This window comes from Anoplophora glabripennis, unplaced genomic scaffold (genome assembly GCF_000390285.2).
Source record: "Anoplophora glabripennis isolate ALB-LARVAE unplaced genomic scaffold, Agla_2.0 scaffold87, whole genome shotgun sequence".
NCBI classification, from domain to species: domain Eukaryota; kingdom Metazoa; phylum Arthropoda; class Insecta; order Coleoptera; family Cerambycidae; genus Anoplophora; species Anoplophora glabripennis.
Window position 1 is genome coordinate 967,478 of NW_019416928.1, and position 13,000 is coordinate 980,477.

The 13,000-nt window shown below is 31.2% G+C and overlaps 1 protein-coding gene across 1 annotated transcript; it reads left to right on the plus strand.

Moving 5' to 3' along the window:
• Nucleotides 1–3,741: 3,741 nt before the first annotated feature.
• On the plus strand, nucleotides 3,742–4,119 carry LOC108907159 (cuticle protein 19-like; the record flags this gene model as incomplete). Its single annotated transcript, XM_018710704.1, has 1 exon — nucleotides 3,742–4,119. A coding segment is annotated over one exon (309 nt), but the record flags the coding sequence as incomplete, so codon positions are not given.
• Nucleotides 4,120–13,000: the final 8,881 nt, after the last annotated feature.

Below are 13,000 nucleotides of genomic sequence, written 5' to 3' on the forward strand. Positions count from 1 at the left end.
AGTAAACAAAATATCCCTCTTATTTCTCCCTTTCGCAATTGCTATATGAATGAATAATAGAAGGTGCCTATAATAAATTAAAATTACCTGAATCACACCAAATTCCGCATTGTTGCACTGCACTGCTAGGTCATTTGTTGACAACTGAATTTATGGCTAGGTCACCCAGATATTGACTCGAAATTTGATGGTTGTATTTTATTTAGAAATATTGACAGCAACCTACAAGATAATGTATCAATAGAAATTAAAAATACACAACTTTCCTCAAAAAACGGTGCATCCTACGGAAAAATTGAAGAGACCAATTTCATTTTGAATTGATGGCAGATTTCTAAAAAAAAAAAAAACATCAAAACGGGAAAAAGTCAGTGGCCTGCCAGTTTTTTTATTAAAAAAGATTGTGGCATTCTCATACGAACGTCACTGGTGTAAGTAGAAATATTCAGATCACCACAAAAAATGCACATTTATCTCTCCAGTGTTTTTTCAAATTTCGAGTCAATATCTTTAAAACTCTAAAATAATCAATAAAAATAAATAAAAAATTAAATTCTATTTTCAATAGACTTTTATTATATCTTATACCTCCTCGTTCAAGGTATAAGCCAAATCATTAATCCATTTTAATCACAATTCTATGGTGAGAGCTGCTGAAATCAGTAAATAAATACAAGTCCAAATTTCTTCTAAAATTGTTCATTTAATTTGGTTTGTAGTAATAGCATCTTATAATTTAGACACACATCTGTATCTATTGAAATAAAAGAAAAGAGTTTCATATGCGAGAAATAAATAATTTTCTTTACAATTTATTTTTATAAAGGCAAGATTTAGTTTCATCGAAAATACATTGCATATGTGGCTACATTTTGTTTTGGAAACATAATAATGTAGAAAATCAAACAAAATAAGTTGTAGCTAATCCATAAAAACTAAGCATGTAATACGGTGTTCTTTGTCGGTCTAAATCGATCAAAGGAAAGTCAAATAGTACGCACAAAAAGTTTTGACAAAAAAAAACTTTTACCTAAGTTCAATACTATCAAAGTAGACGCTTTTTCTGCGTACATTTTCTCCTGATCTGCATGCCCAACGAATATTCCACTGTACACACAGACTTTTTTTAACTAAACCATGTTACCATGAAATTTGAAAACTATTGTTACGTAATGTAATGTATTTTCAAATACATGCTTCATTTGCATTCGTATATATAGGCAGGGTCCCACATTGTTCGGTATCAGTGTTCACCTGTCATCAAAAACAACGACAACAAACACCATGAAAACCGTACGTATATATTTTATAGAATTGTTTTGCATACGTGCTGAAAAATATTAAAAAGTATAGTAAAATCGTGAATCAGAGTACAATATTTTGTTTTAAAATATTGACAACTTAATTCAAATGATGCTTATACAAAATATGTGTATGTTCAAATGGACAATAAAAAGACGAGTGATCAACAATCTAAGATGGTATACCTACTCTTCATTAAAGTGTTTATTTATAAATACTTTTCTGAAATTCCAGTCGTATTATATTTGTTGTAAAAAGCACAGACATTGTTTAAAAGACTATTATTGTTTCGTTAGTAAATAGTTATTACTTTTGGGCGGTAATCCAATGTATTATTTAATAATTTGTAAAAAAAACCACCTCAGTTGCTAGCAATATTTTCAGCTTAATAGTATTACATCCAAAAGGAACTTAATCATAAGAAAGAAACTCAGGATTTGTTTTATACTTTTTGTGTTACAAATGATATATTTATTTTGTACAGTTTGTATTGATTTATTCAAATTTTTGATACCAAGATTCCAAACTCGTGATCCGAATTCAAATTTACGAACTTAAAAACATATTTAAGATCATAAGTCATTATTTTGACAAAGCCAAGTTTCTGCACACAAAATATTGATAGGATCTTCAATCAAGTTAGGCTGAAATAATATTCTTAAATTTCTAATTTCTTTGCATCTAGTCATAGGCTATTGATTATAGGATTTTAAAAGGAACTGAGACGTTCAAGATATTTTATTACATGAATCGTTCAAATGGTCATTTTAGATGAAAAAACTACGGAGTGCTATTAAATTAGAGGGTTGAAATTGGAAATAGGGGTGAAAATGCACTTTTGAAGTTTTTGAAATTTAGCATGAAAACGAAACAAAATTTCGGTATAATTCATAGGAAAAATTTTGTAGGGAATTGAATTTCCCATCGAAATGGCTTATTTAAAAAATCTAAAAGAATAATTTTATGCAAAAAATCGTTAACAAACAATTTTAAAAAAGCAAAAAAAAGATTTTTTGATTTTTTTTACTTTTTTGACTCTAATTTATGTTAAAAACGACGAAAATCTAAAAAATATTTAAGTTTGACCGGTCAATATTAGTCCAAAAATATTTGAAAACGCATCATTTTGAAGGGAATCTCATCTAGTTTTTTTGTACAGAAATTTTCTTTGTCTAAAAATTAGTCAAAAAAGTAAAAAAAATCAAAAAAATCAAATTTTTTTACTTCTTTTAAAATTGTTTTTTAACGATTTTTTATATAAAATATTTCTTTTAAATTTTTTAAATAAGCCATTTCGATGGGAAATTCAATTCTCTACAAAATTTTTCCTATGAACTATACCGAAATTTTGCTTCGTTTTCGTGCCTATACTATGTGCCTATATTTACTCAAAAAAAAAAAAAAAACTAGAGGCAAAAAAGTAAAGAAAGAATCAAAAAATCAAATTTTTTGCTTATTTTCAAATGGTTTATTAACGATTTTTTGCATAAAATTTTCCTTTTAAATTTTTTAAATAAGCCATTTCTATGGGAAATTCAATTTTCTAAATAATTTTTCCTATGAACTTTAGCGAAATTTTGCTTCGTTTTTGAACTAGGTACAATTAAAACACTGAAAGGGTGCATTTTCACCCCTATCTCCAATTTCCACCCTTTAATTTAGTAGCACTCCGCGGTTTTTTTTATCTGAAATGACCCTTTGAACGATTCATACAATTAAATTGCTTGAACGTCATAGTTCCTTTGAACCCTGTTTTTTGGATATAATTAATAGCCTATCAGTGGAGTCTCACTCATTGTACACATAAAACGTGCAAATGTTTTGCATTTAATGTACGCTATTACATTACATTTATTTATAAAATATAATTTATTTTTAATAGACCAATAATTACCAATCTCAAATAATCATTATACTTATTAATATTTCTAAATAGTTTGAAATGCCTAATACGACAATATCGGGTAAATAATTCATGAAAATAAAACATTGAAAGGGGCCCAAAGTAGAACCCTGAGGTATCCCATACCGTTCCAAGAAGCAACTTGAAATTTCCATATACAGCTTTGATAATATAATATCATCAAACATCTTGGCCAAGTCTGTACACTTGAAATCCATTATCGAAGTCAGCCCAAATTTAAATACCTTTGCAGCATAAATCAGCACTACAACTGGTCTATATTGTTCGCTTAAGCTTTAGCTTCTTTTTTCTCTATGGGGAAATAATGTATAAACAATAGAGGACATAAAAGAAATTATTTTCAAACTTTAAAATTATAGCAACAATTTTTTATGTTATTTGGATTATTATTAATTTTAATGTGCATTAGATCCTGATTTTCGCCGCCGTCATCGTTGGTATAGCCATCGCAGACCATCATGGTCACGTAAGTAGCAATCACTATAAAATTAAACGCCTCGACTTGATGATGACTTCTTCAGGACAACGCTCACTACAAATTTGAATACGGCGTCCACGACCCCCACACCCACGACAAGAAGTCCCAGTACGAACACAGAGACGGCCACCACGTCCACGGAGGTTACGAACTTAAAGAGCCCGATGGCACTCATCGCGTTGTTAAGTACATCTCCGGACCCCACAAGGGATTCGAAGCCATTGTGGAGCGTCATGGACATGCCCATCACCCTGGACACAAGCACGGACCTGGTGGAACCAGCTACGTAGGTGTGACCCACTGGGGCAACCAAGGGGACGATGACGAGGATGAGCACGAACACTGAACAGAGGAAGTACCTGATTTTTTCACAATAATGTTTTGTACAAGTTTTTACTGAACCAAATATACTCCATAAACAGTATTCCGATGTATTTAATTAAAAATCGACAATGAAAGGTAAAATACTACTATGAATTTATGAAATGAAGAGCCAAATTTATGTGTTAAGTATTGAAAAGAGCTTAAGTTTTTAACCTGCACACAGAAATGCTCTCAGCGTCATATAGGTAACTTTTAAAATTCCTTTTTGAAATCCAGATAACGATTTAATAATAAAAAATAATTGAAAAAATAATAATAAATAGTACTGTATAATTAATCTTATTCCTTAATTTATTTTTGGGGGTGCATAGTGTCTTCTTCTTCTTCCCTAGTGGTTGGTCCAGATGAGTCCCATGGCACCACGGCCTAATTGGGCCTATTGTTTATCCCACTGCTAGTCCTACCCAGCAAGTAGTTTTGTCCTTTTAACAAAGTCCAAACGCTTCCTTGCTGACACTTCTCTCAGTTCCTTGGGTTCCTTATAGGGTCTCCCTAGGAACGTCATTCTACTACGTGTGAATCCCGGGCACTCGCCCAGGATATGCAGAGAAGTTTCATCCGCCGGCGGACTGTCTACGAACTTTAGCTTATGTAGATGTTACCTAAAGTGACAGTGTCCCGTTATGAGTCCCGTCACTCTCCTGAGCCGGATTTTATACAAGCTCATTAAATCGATTGCTCTTTCCTTCGAGGATACTCCATGAGCTCCTTAGAATGGCTATGTCCTAGCCTTGAAGTCCAGTATTTCCTATGTTATGTCTCGGTCAATTTGCCTAGAGCCCGCCTGACTACACTAGGATATGGACCACAGAAGGGCTCCGGACCAATGAACTCTGTCTCGGATCCCTTCCTAGCAAGTTCATCCGCTTTCTCGTTCCCACAAATGCCTTTGTGCCCTGACACCCAACACAATCTAACTGTATTATTGGTGGCTAGTTCAGTCAGCATTTGTAAACAATCCCACACAAGTTTTGAACGTACATTTTCTGCCAGGTACGCCATTATCGCGAAAATTTCTGCCTGCAATACGGTAGGAAACGCCCCCAGACTATAGCTTACACTCCATCTGAGTCCATATATAGCTGCACCCGTACCTCTGGCCATTTTGGAGCCATCCGTAAACCATACTAGGCTCCATCTTTCTAGGGTATCAAACTTTTCCTCCCATTTACTTTGATCCTCTATCCAAGTCTCAAATGGCTTATAGAAGTGGAACCTTGGAACCATCCTGTCAAATACCATCCCAAGAGTTGGTTCCGACATAGATGTGTCCATTATCCTGAAATAGGAACTACTCATCCAGTCGTTGTTATTCCTGAGTCGACATGCTGCTAGCCGCGCTTCTCTTTCCACCACTATATGCAGCGGCGGTAGATTTAGCATGACTTCTAGCGCAGCTGTCGGGGTCGATGCTATCGCCCCCGTTATACTTAAGCAGGCCAGTCTTTGAAATCTATTCAGTTTTTCCCTCGCTGTGGTCTGTTGTGTTTTTTACCACAGGAATCCTAGGTCTTAATATCGATGTATATATCCAGTATGACATCTTTGGCTTCAGCCCCCAGGTGCTTCCAATAAGGCGTCGGCATACACACAATGTCTGCTTCGCCTTACTCACCTCTTTTTCCAAGTGTGCATTCCAGGTAAGCTTACCATCCAGTATCACTCCTAGATATTTTACTTCCCTGGAAAACCGAATGAACCTCTCCCCTATTAGGTTCAGAGAGTCCAGTCAAATTTCTTCTCCTGGTGAGGGGTACTACGACCGTTTTGTCAGGGTTTACTGACAGTGCCTTACATAGTGTCTTAGCCTTGCAAAGATCCTTCGACTATACCTGCGACCTCTTGGATTAATGTACAACTCTCCAATGGACACATACAGACAACCATGGTACAGATCTACTCCAGCGGGATCTGAACCAATGTCTGAGTACTTACATCGATTCAGTCTAATTCTTGAGTTGCTCCTATTACTGCGTTACTATATTTTAGAATATATCTTCTAATATAATCCTTTTAATGACACTGCTTTATACTGCTTACTTATACTGCTTACTTATACTGCTTTATACAGCTTAACCGCTTTCTTATACTGCTTTATACTGCTTTAAACTGATTTATACTGGTTTAAATTTTACCATAAAGACCTATTTTTTTTATTCCAGTAAAAACATATTTCACATAGAAAGTCGCAAAATTACCTACCGTATTACACCGTCTTGTAAACTGATCTAAGAACTAAAATAATGTAATACAGCGAAGTGGTGACATATTCTGCCATTCTTGTTTCATCGAATTAACCTTGGCTATATTGTTTTTGCCAGTCTACCATATTGACGTATCATATCAGGTGTAAAGTCAAGTTGCATATTGGTCTAAAGTGATTGAACGGCAATCCCTGCCAAAGGCACGATTCATACAGAGCCAGATATCATCACGTATAATTGTTTTCATTTCGTGCGTATCATTAGCGACTTAATTGTATTACCACTCAATTCAATGTCCGAAGTCAATATATGAGATTCACAAACTAAACGCAGTGCTTTAATAAAATAGAATGAAATACTTTTTATTATAAACTTGAAATTATTTTAAAAATTAATATAAATCTATCAATATAGTAAGCATTTTTTTTATTTTTTATAATGGAGATTTTATAAAACATAATGCATACATATATAATAAACATAAGAGCCAAATTAACGGCCCTTTTGGTTAACTCTTTTGGATTTGCTGCAGAATCCTTCTCGTCCAACAACTGTTTCACTGTGAGGTAGGCCAACAGTCTTTCTAGGGAAGTTATAGGTCTTTCCGTGGCCGATCTTATTATTATAGGACCTTAGGGGCCCCAATAGTCAATGGCAGTCGGGAATATATGTTCTAAAAAACAGGAGCACCTTTTTGTTAATATCGTGGACAGCAAAGCTATGAAACACGAATGTTACAACGTGTACAAAATGGGATCAAACTTAGGAGCACTTACGATTTATTTTATACATAAATGATTTAACTGGTGTAATAAATTGTAATAAAACTCTCCAACATTGTTAAATCGTTTGTACCTCCACATCTTCCGGCAACGACCATCATAAGTCCAGCAATAAAAAGCAAAAACAAGAGACTCAAGAGAGGTCCAAGATTTGACCCATGCGGAACTCCCGATACAGGTAAGAAGGACCGAGACACAAACTAAAAAGTTGTACCAAAGATGAGGAGACGCCAAAAATCTTTCAATAAATTATGACTAATGATGTCAAAGGCCTTGGAGAAATCTGTGTACACCACATCAGTCTGGCCCTTAGAATAAAGTGCTTCACATATATCTTGGGTAATTAATGCCAAATTAGTTACAGATGAACGTTTTTTCAGGAATCCATGTTGGTACGGAGATTCATATATGCAGGTATGCACAGAGATCTCCAAAACCTTAACAAAATTTGGGAGAATTGAAATAGGTTATAGGCAAAAGTTCGGTTATTTTTTGAACAGATCCCGTACTTCAAAAAGTTAAGTATAAGAACTTTCAAGTAACAAACGATTCAAATTGTGTACAGACGGAGAAATGTACGAAAAATATTAATTGTGTTCAATTATAACATAGTGTGGGTACACATGCCGCAAGTGACCCATTTTTAAGCATTACGTCAACAGCGCCAGCAGGACGCCGCCTGCGTTCCAGGAAGGGTCTACGGCTGGCTGGCGCCGGCCACCAGATGCGTACTGATTTACCTACGACCGACTCCATAGACAGGGAGTCTCCAACGAACACTCACCCCGTCAATACGTTTTCTATACAACTTAGTTTTCAATAAAATACTTTATTATTACCGTTAAGAGAGCGTTTTATTCTTGCTGTACAGCGAAAGCAACCCTCAATAGATAACGGTTGACATATATGGCCTCTGAATAGACCAATTTTTTCCTGTTTTTCACATGTCTAACAATTTTTAACATGCCTCTATTTCATATAATGCTAAAATTACATTGTACATTATGCCCACTCAAGGAAAACTGCCTACTTAGTTTAAATTTTATAACAGCAAAAACAACATTTTATTGCAATATTTAAAACTCTTGTGAAACAAAGTCAAAATGTCTTCGCATCATTCATAAGGAGAATCTGTTACTCAATATATTCTTATTAATGATATGTTTATTTTTCATACTATTAGCTATAATATTAAAGTTATTATAAATATTTGTAGCAAATTTCACATACAATCATATTTTAAACAAATATATATTTTTCATTGATTGAATGACGCTGACAAAAATTTGTTATAGTTTAATATAGTTCTCATAATAAATTTTGAATAAAAGTGCATGAAATGAAACAAATTATAGACAGTAAAAAAAAACGTCTAAAGAAATTATTTATTTAGCAGTTCATTAAAGCTTATAATAAATACATTTTTGACGGTTCTGGATTAGATATTTTACTATTTGTAAAATTATTAATACTACATTTAGTGTTTCATACATATATTTTGTCTATATCGTATTTTATATTGGGTTATGTTAAAAGTAATGTACACTTTCCATAACTTTTAAGAATCAGTGTCCGTAGTGCTTATGACCACCATCGTGTCCATGGCCGTGGTCGTGGTTCTTTCCCTAGAAAATAGCGAATTAAATCTTCTAGTATTATGTTTACTTCAAAAGTGGAATTGATAAGTAAAAATTATTATGAGAATATAAAACTACTTTTGATATACTTTTACTAGATTTTTACTTTTTGACTTACATGTCCATCACTGTGCCCATGCCCTCCTGCTAAGACAAACGAAACCATTGATAGCAAAAGAAAGAGAGCCTATAAAATATAACACCTTAATTAACACTAGGTAATAGTAAACCATAAACAAACACCATACTTGCATACTCAAAATTTGAATAAGTTCTTCCAATTTTGTAAACTCTGATCGTACAAACGTGTCATCAAATGTTAAACTATTGCAACATAAAATGACACTGACAAATTTACTAATTTTAAATTTGGAACATGACATACTCTGATTTTAAATTTTTAAAATTTGTAATTATTACGCTAGGTATATTGAAAACAAATGAAAATCGCATAACAACACTTGATTTTCTCCCCCGTATATTATTTGCATTTTCTCTACATTGTATTTTAATTCTATTTTAATTAATTTATCCGACATTGTAAGAGGAGAAAAAATTGACGATATTGTAGATTTTTTCCACGCTTTAAAAAAGATAAGTTTAATTTTACCTCATAGATATATTATCTTTCCCACTATTTTATTCAGGATATTTTCAGTGGCTTCAGAAAATTGTTCCTTAGATCATTATAAAGTAAATAGACTAATGAATAAAGGTTCTCATATCACTAGTTTTGGAAATATAAGATGTTGAAATAAAAAAATATGAGATCCATAGAAATATCTTGAAATATCTACTAATTATTAACAAATAAACGAAACTTAAGCTAACGACTTAACAAATTAAATACTAAGCGGTATTTGCTTCTGATACCGAAAGATATTATCAAGAATTTTGGAATTTCGACTCCGAACATTTTATAAATTTGCTAAGTGCATAATATAATAGTATTTTTAAGAAAAAACCTTATTTTAATCGACAACGGTTCATTTGTCGAATAAATTGAAAGAATTTCTCCTTAGAAATATTACGTAATATAAATATAATTCCATGCACTTATCCAAAACACTCGCTGGCGTAAAAATTCCAGGGCATTTTTGACGGTTTCTCAATATTTCCGTCACTGGTTATCAATTTGTCATTGTCATAAGTCAACAATTCAATGGATGTTTACTTTTAATTAGATATGTCATTAATTCAAATTTTAAATTAAAAATAGAAGTATTTGAATAAACGTGTCAAAGACAGTCTCTGTCTGGAAAGGCAGTGTATTTAGATTTCGTTTGTTAAGAACCTGCTCAACTTATGACAGACATAAAGAACTAAATTAACTAAATAGACCAGGGCGGATCTGTTTTGAGGTGGATGTGAGAGGGGGCAAGCAAATTTTTTTTGGAATACCTTGAGTACAACTCACATAATAAAAGTGTAAATCCCTAGATCTGGGCGAGGTTCGGAACATTTTCAAAATTGTGAAAATTTTTGAATTTTTATAAAATACCTATTATATAGTTTTTTACTTATATCTTGGAACCTATATGTTTTGGAAGAATATTGAATTTATTGCCGATGTTGAAAAATAATAATAATTGATGGAAAAAAGGCAAAATACGATAATTGGATTGGATAATTTTTTTAAAATATTTGAAATACTTCGAGGGTATTCTAATTTTGTTAAAAGAAACTTCAGAGTATAATAAAACAACACATCAAATTTCATTAAAATCGGTTCAATAGTTTTCGCAAAATAATTTTTTTAAAAAAATTTTGAAAAAAGATTTTAGAATTTTCAAAATATTGCACAGCCTCAAATAAAGCATCTAGATACTTGAAAATTCAAATATCGTAATGCCAACTGTCTAGTTTGCACATATTTTGTTATAAACAAAGTTTATTATTTATGCATTAAAGATACTGTATATTTTACCCTATGCTATTACATTTTTTCAATGAAAAAATTTGTTTGCGTAAGTATATATTTCAACACTGAATATGAATATATTTAGTTATAATTATTACAATTATTTAAATAATTTTTGTTTAAACAATTTTTTTTTCTATTTGGAAATTAATTTTTTTGTTAAATACAAAGAAAATTAAGAAAAAAATTTCATGTTAGTTAAGTGCAAAAAGTCCATATTTTTTTAGTTATAAGTAGCACTATATTTTTGAAAATATAAGTGAAGTTGAAAAAATCTGAATTGAAAATTATGATTATTTCGAGTTTATTGGGAATTAATTAATTAAATAAAGTTAAATTATTATTAATTATAATTATAAAGTTAAATTGTTAAGTTAATTAAAATTGTTCACACATTTACGTTTGACATAAATTTAAAAATATAATTATTTAAATAATTGTAATAATTATAACTAAATAGTATATTCATATTCAGAGTGTTGAAATATATACGTAAACAAATTTTTTCATCGAAAAAAATGCAATAGCATAGGGTAAAATACAGTATATTTAATGCATAAATAATATACTTTATTTATAACAAAATATGTGCAAATTAGATAGTTGATATTACGATATTCAAATTCCTTGGCTCGCGAGACATCGGATTAAAAAAAAGATCGAAATTGGTCCATTAGAAGCCGAGATAATGCAATTTTTTTCGTACCTCCGCATTTTGAACCTCCGTATTCAGTCTCGGAGCGAAAGACCCCTCCTCCACTTTTCGTGTTTTGAGTCACTTTTCGCGCGTGCGAGCGACAGCTTTTCTGTTGATTTATCTATGTTGCCGATAACTTATGGATTTGAAAATTTTTTCCAACTTAGAACTGGGAAAAACGAAGCCACTGGATCAAAGATTATTGCTAAATTGTTTATAAATTGACGGTAAATGCCGATAAACATTGACCGCTTATATCTCGAGAACCAATAAACAAAATTTAACTTATTTAAAAAAAAGAAGCGCCTTTCCGAGTACTTTAAAATTATAATTTTCGAAAAAAACTAAATTGCAAATTGATAAATTTAATCTAATTGTTTAAAAATAAAAAAGAAGAGTTAACTTTAAAAATTTACTTTGGCCGTCCTAATCAACCGATTTCAATTTTTCAAAAACCATTTGAAAGTGTGATCGGTCTTTTCTATGTGAAAAAATTTTCAAGTATCTAGATTCTTTATTTGGGACTGTGAAACATTTTAAAAATTCGAAAAATTTTTTTCAATTAGTTTGCGAAAACTATAGAACCGATTTTAAAGAAATTTAGTGTATTGTTTTATTATACTTTAAAGTTTATTTTCACCAAAATTAGAATGCCCTCGGAGAAATTAAAATATTTTTAAAAAATTATCGAAAAAATTTAAATATTTTGCCTTTTTTTCATCAATTATTGCTATTTTGCATCATCGCTAATAAATTTAAACATTTTTAACTTATAGTGTATTGTGCAAAATTCAATTCTAAAACTTTTTTTCTCTTCAATATTCTTCCAAAATGCATAGGTTCCAAGATATAAGTAAGAAACTCAAATAAAATAGGTTATTTTTTTAAATTTTGTAAACATTTTTGCAATTTTGAAAATTTTCCCGACCTCGCCCAGAGCTAGGGATCTACACTTTTATTATGTGAATTGTACTGAAGGTATTCCAGAAAAAATTAACTTGCCCCCTCTTACATCCAGAAAGTGGGATATTTCGACAGATTCGCCCTGGTCTAAAATAAAATGTTCAAGCAACTAAAACTTTTGAAAATTTTAAACACAACACGCCTTAAAATTTAAATATTCACTATATTCACCAAAAATCACTTCTGTTAAAATAAAATGTTTGATAAGGTAATAGAAATAATTATAAATTTAAAATAAAACGTACGATTTTAAAATTCATTTTGATTTTCTTCAGAGATGAGACGTAACTGAGACAGCAATGCATTTTCTTTACTTTTATATTTATTAAGTCGATATAAAAAGTCTTTTAAAGGGGGTTAATTAATAAAAGTTAATGAAATATTTCCTTGATTTGAAAATTTATGGTTGAATTGTTATTAGGGTTATCAGGAAATTTATTTTCAGACATTTGTTATGCTCTTAGTATTGAAATTAATTTACATTATCATCAGAGTTTAATCAAGGAAAGCAAAAAGTATTTTCTTAATTTCATTCAAATAATGTTATGAATTGTTTACCTGAAAATTAGAATTAATAAAAAAACAAATAAATATTTAAAAATGTATTTCTAAAAATATCAAAAACAATAAATTAATGTTTTCAATAAACAATTTAAATTAATTTAATAAAATAAATAACAATGAAGTGCCTAGATCTTCTTCCGGGCG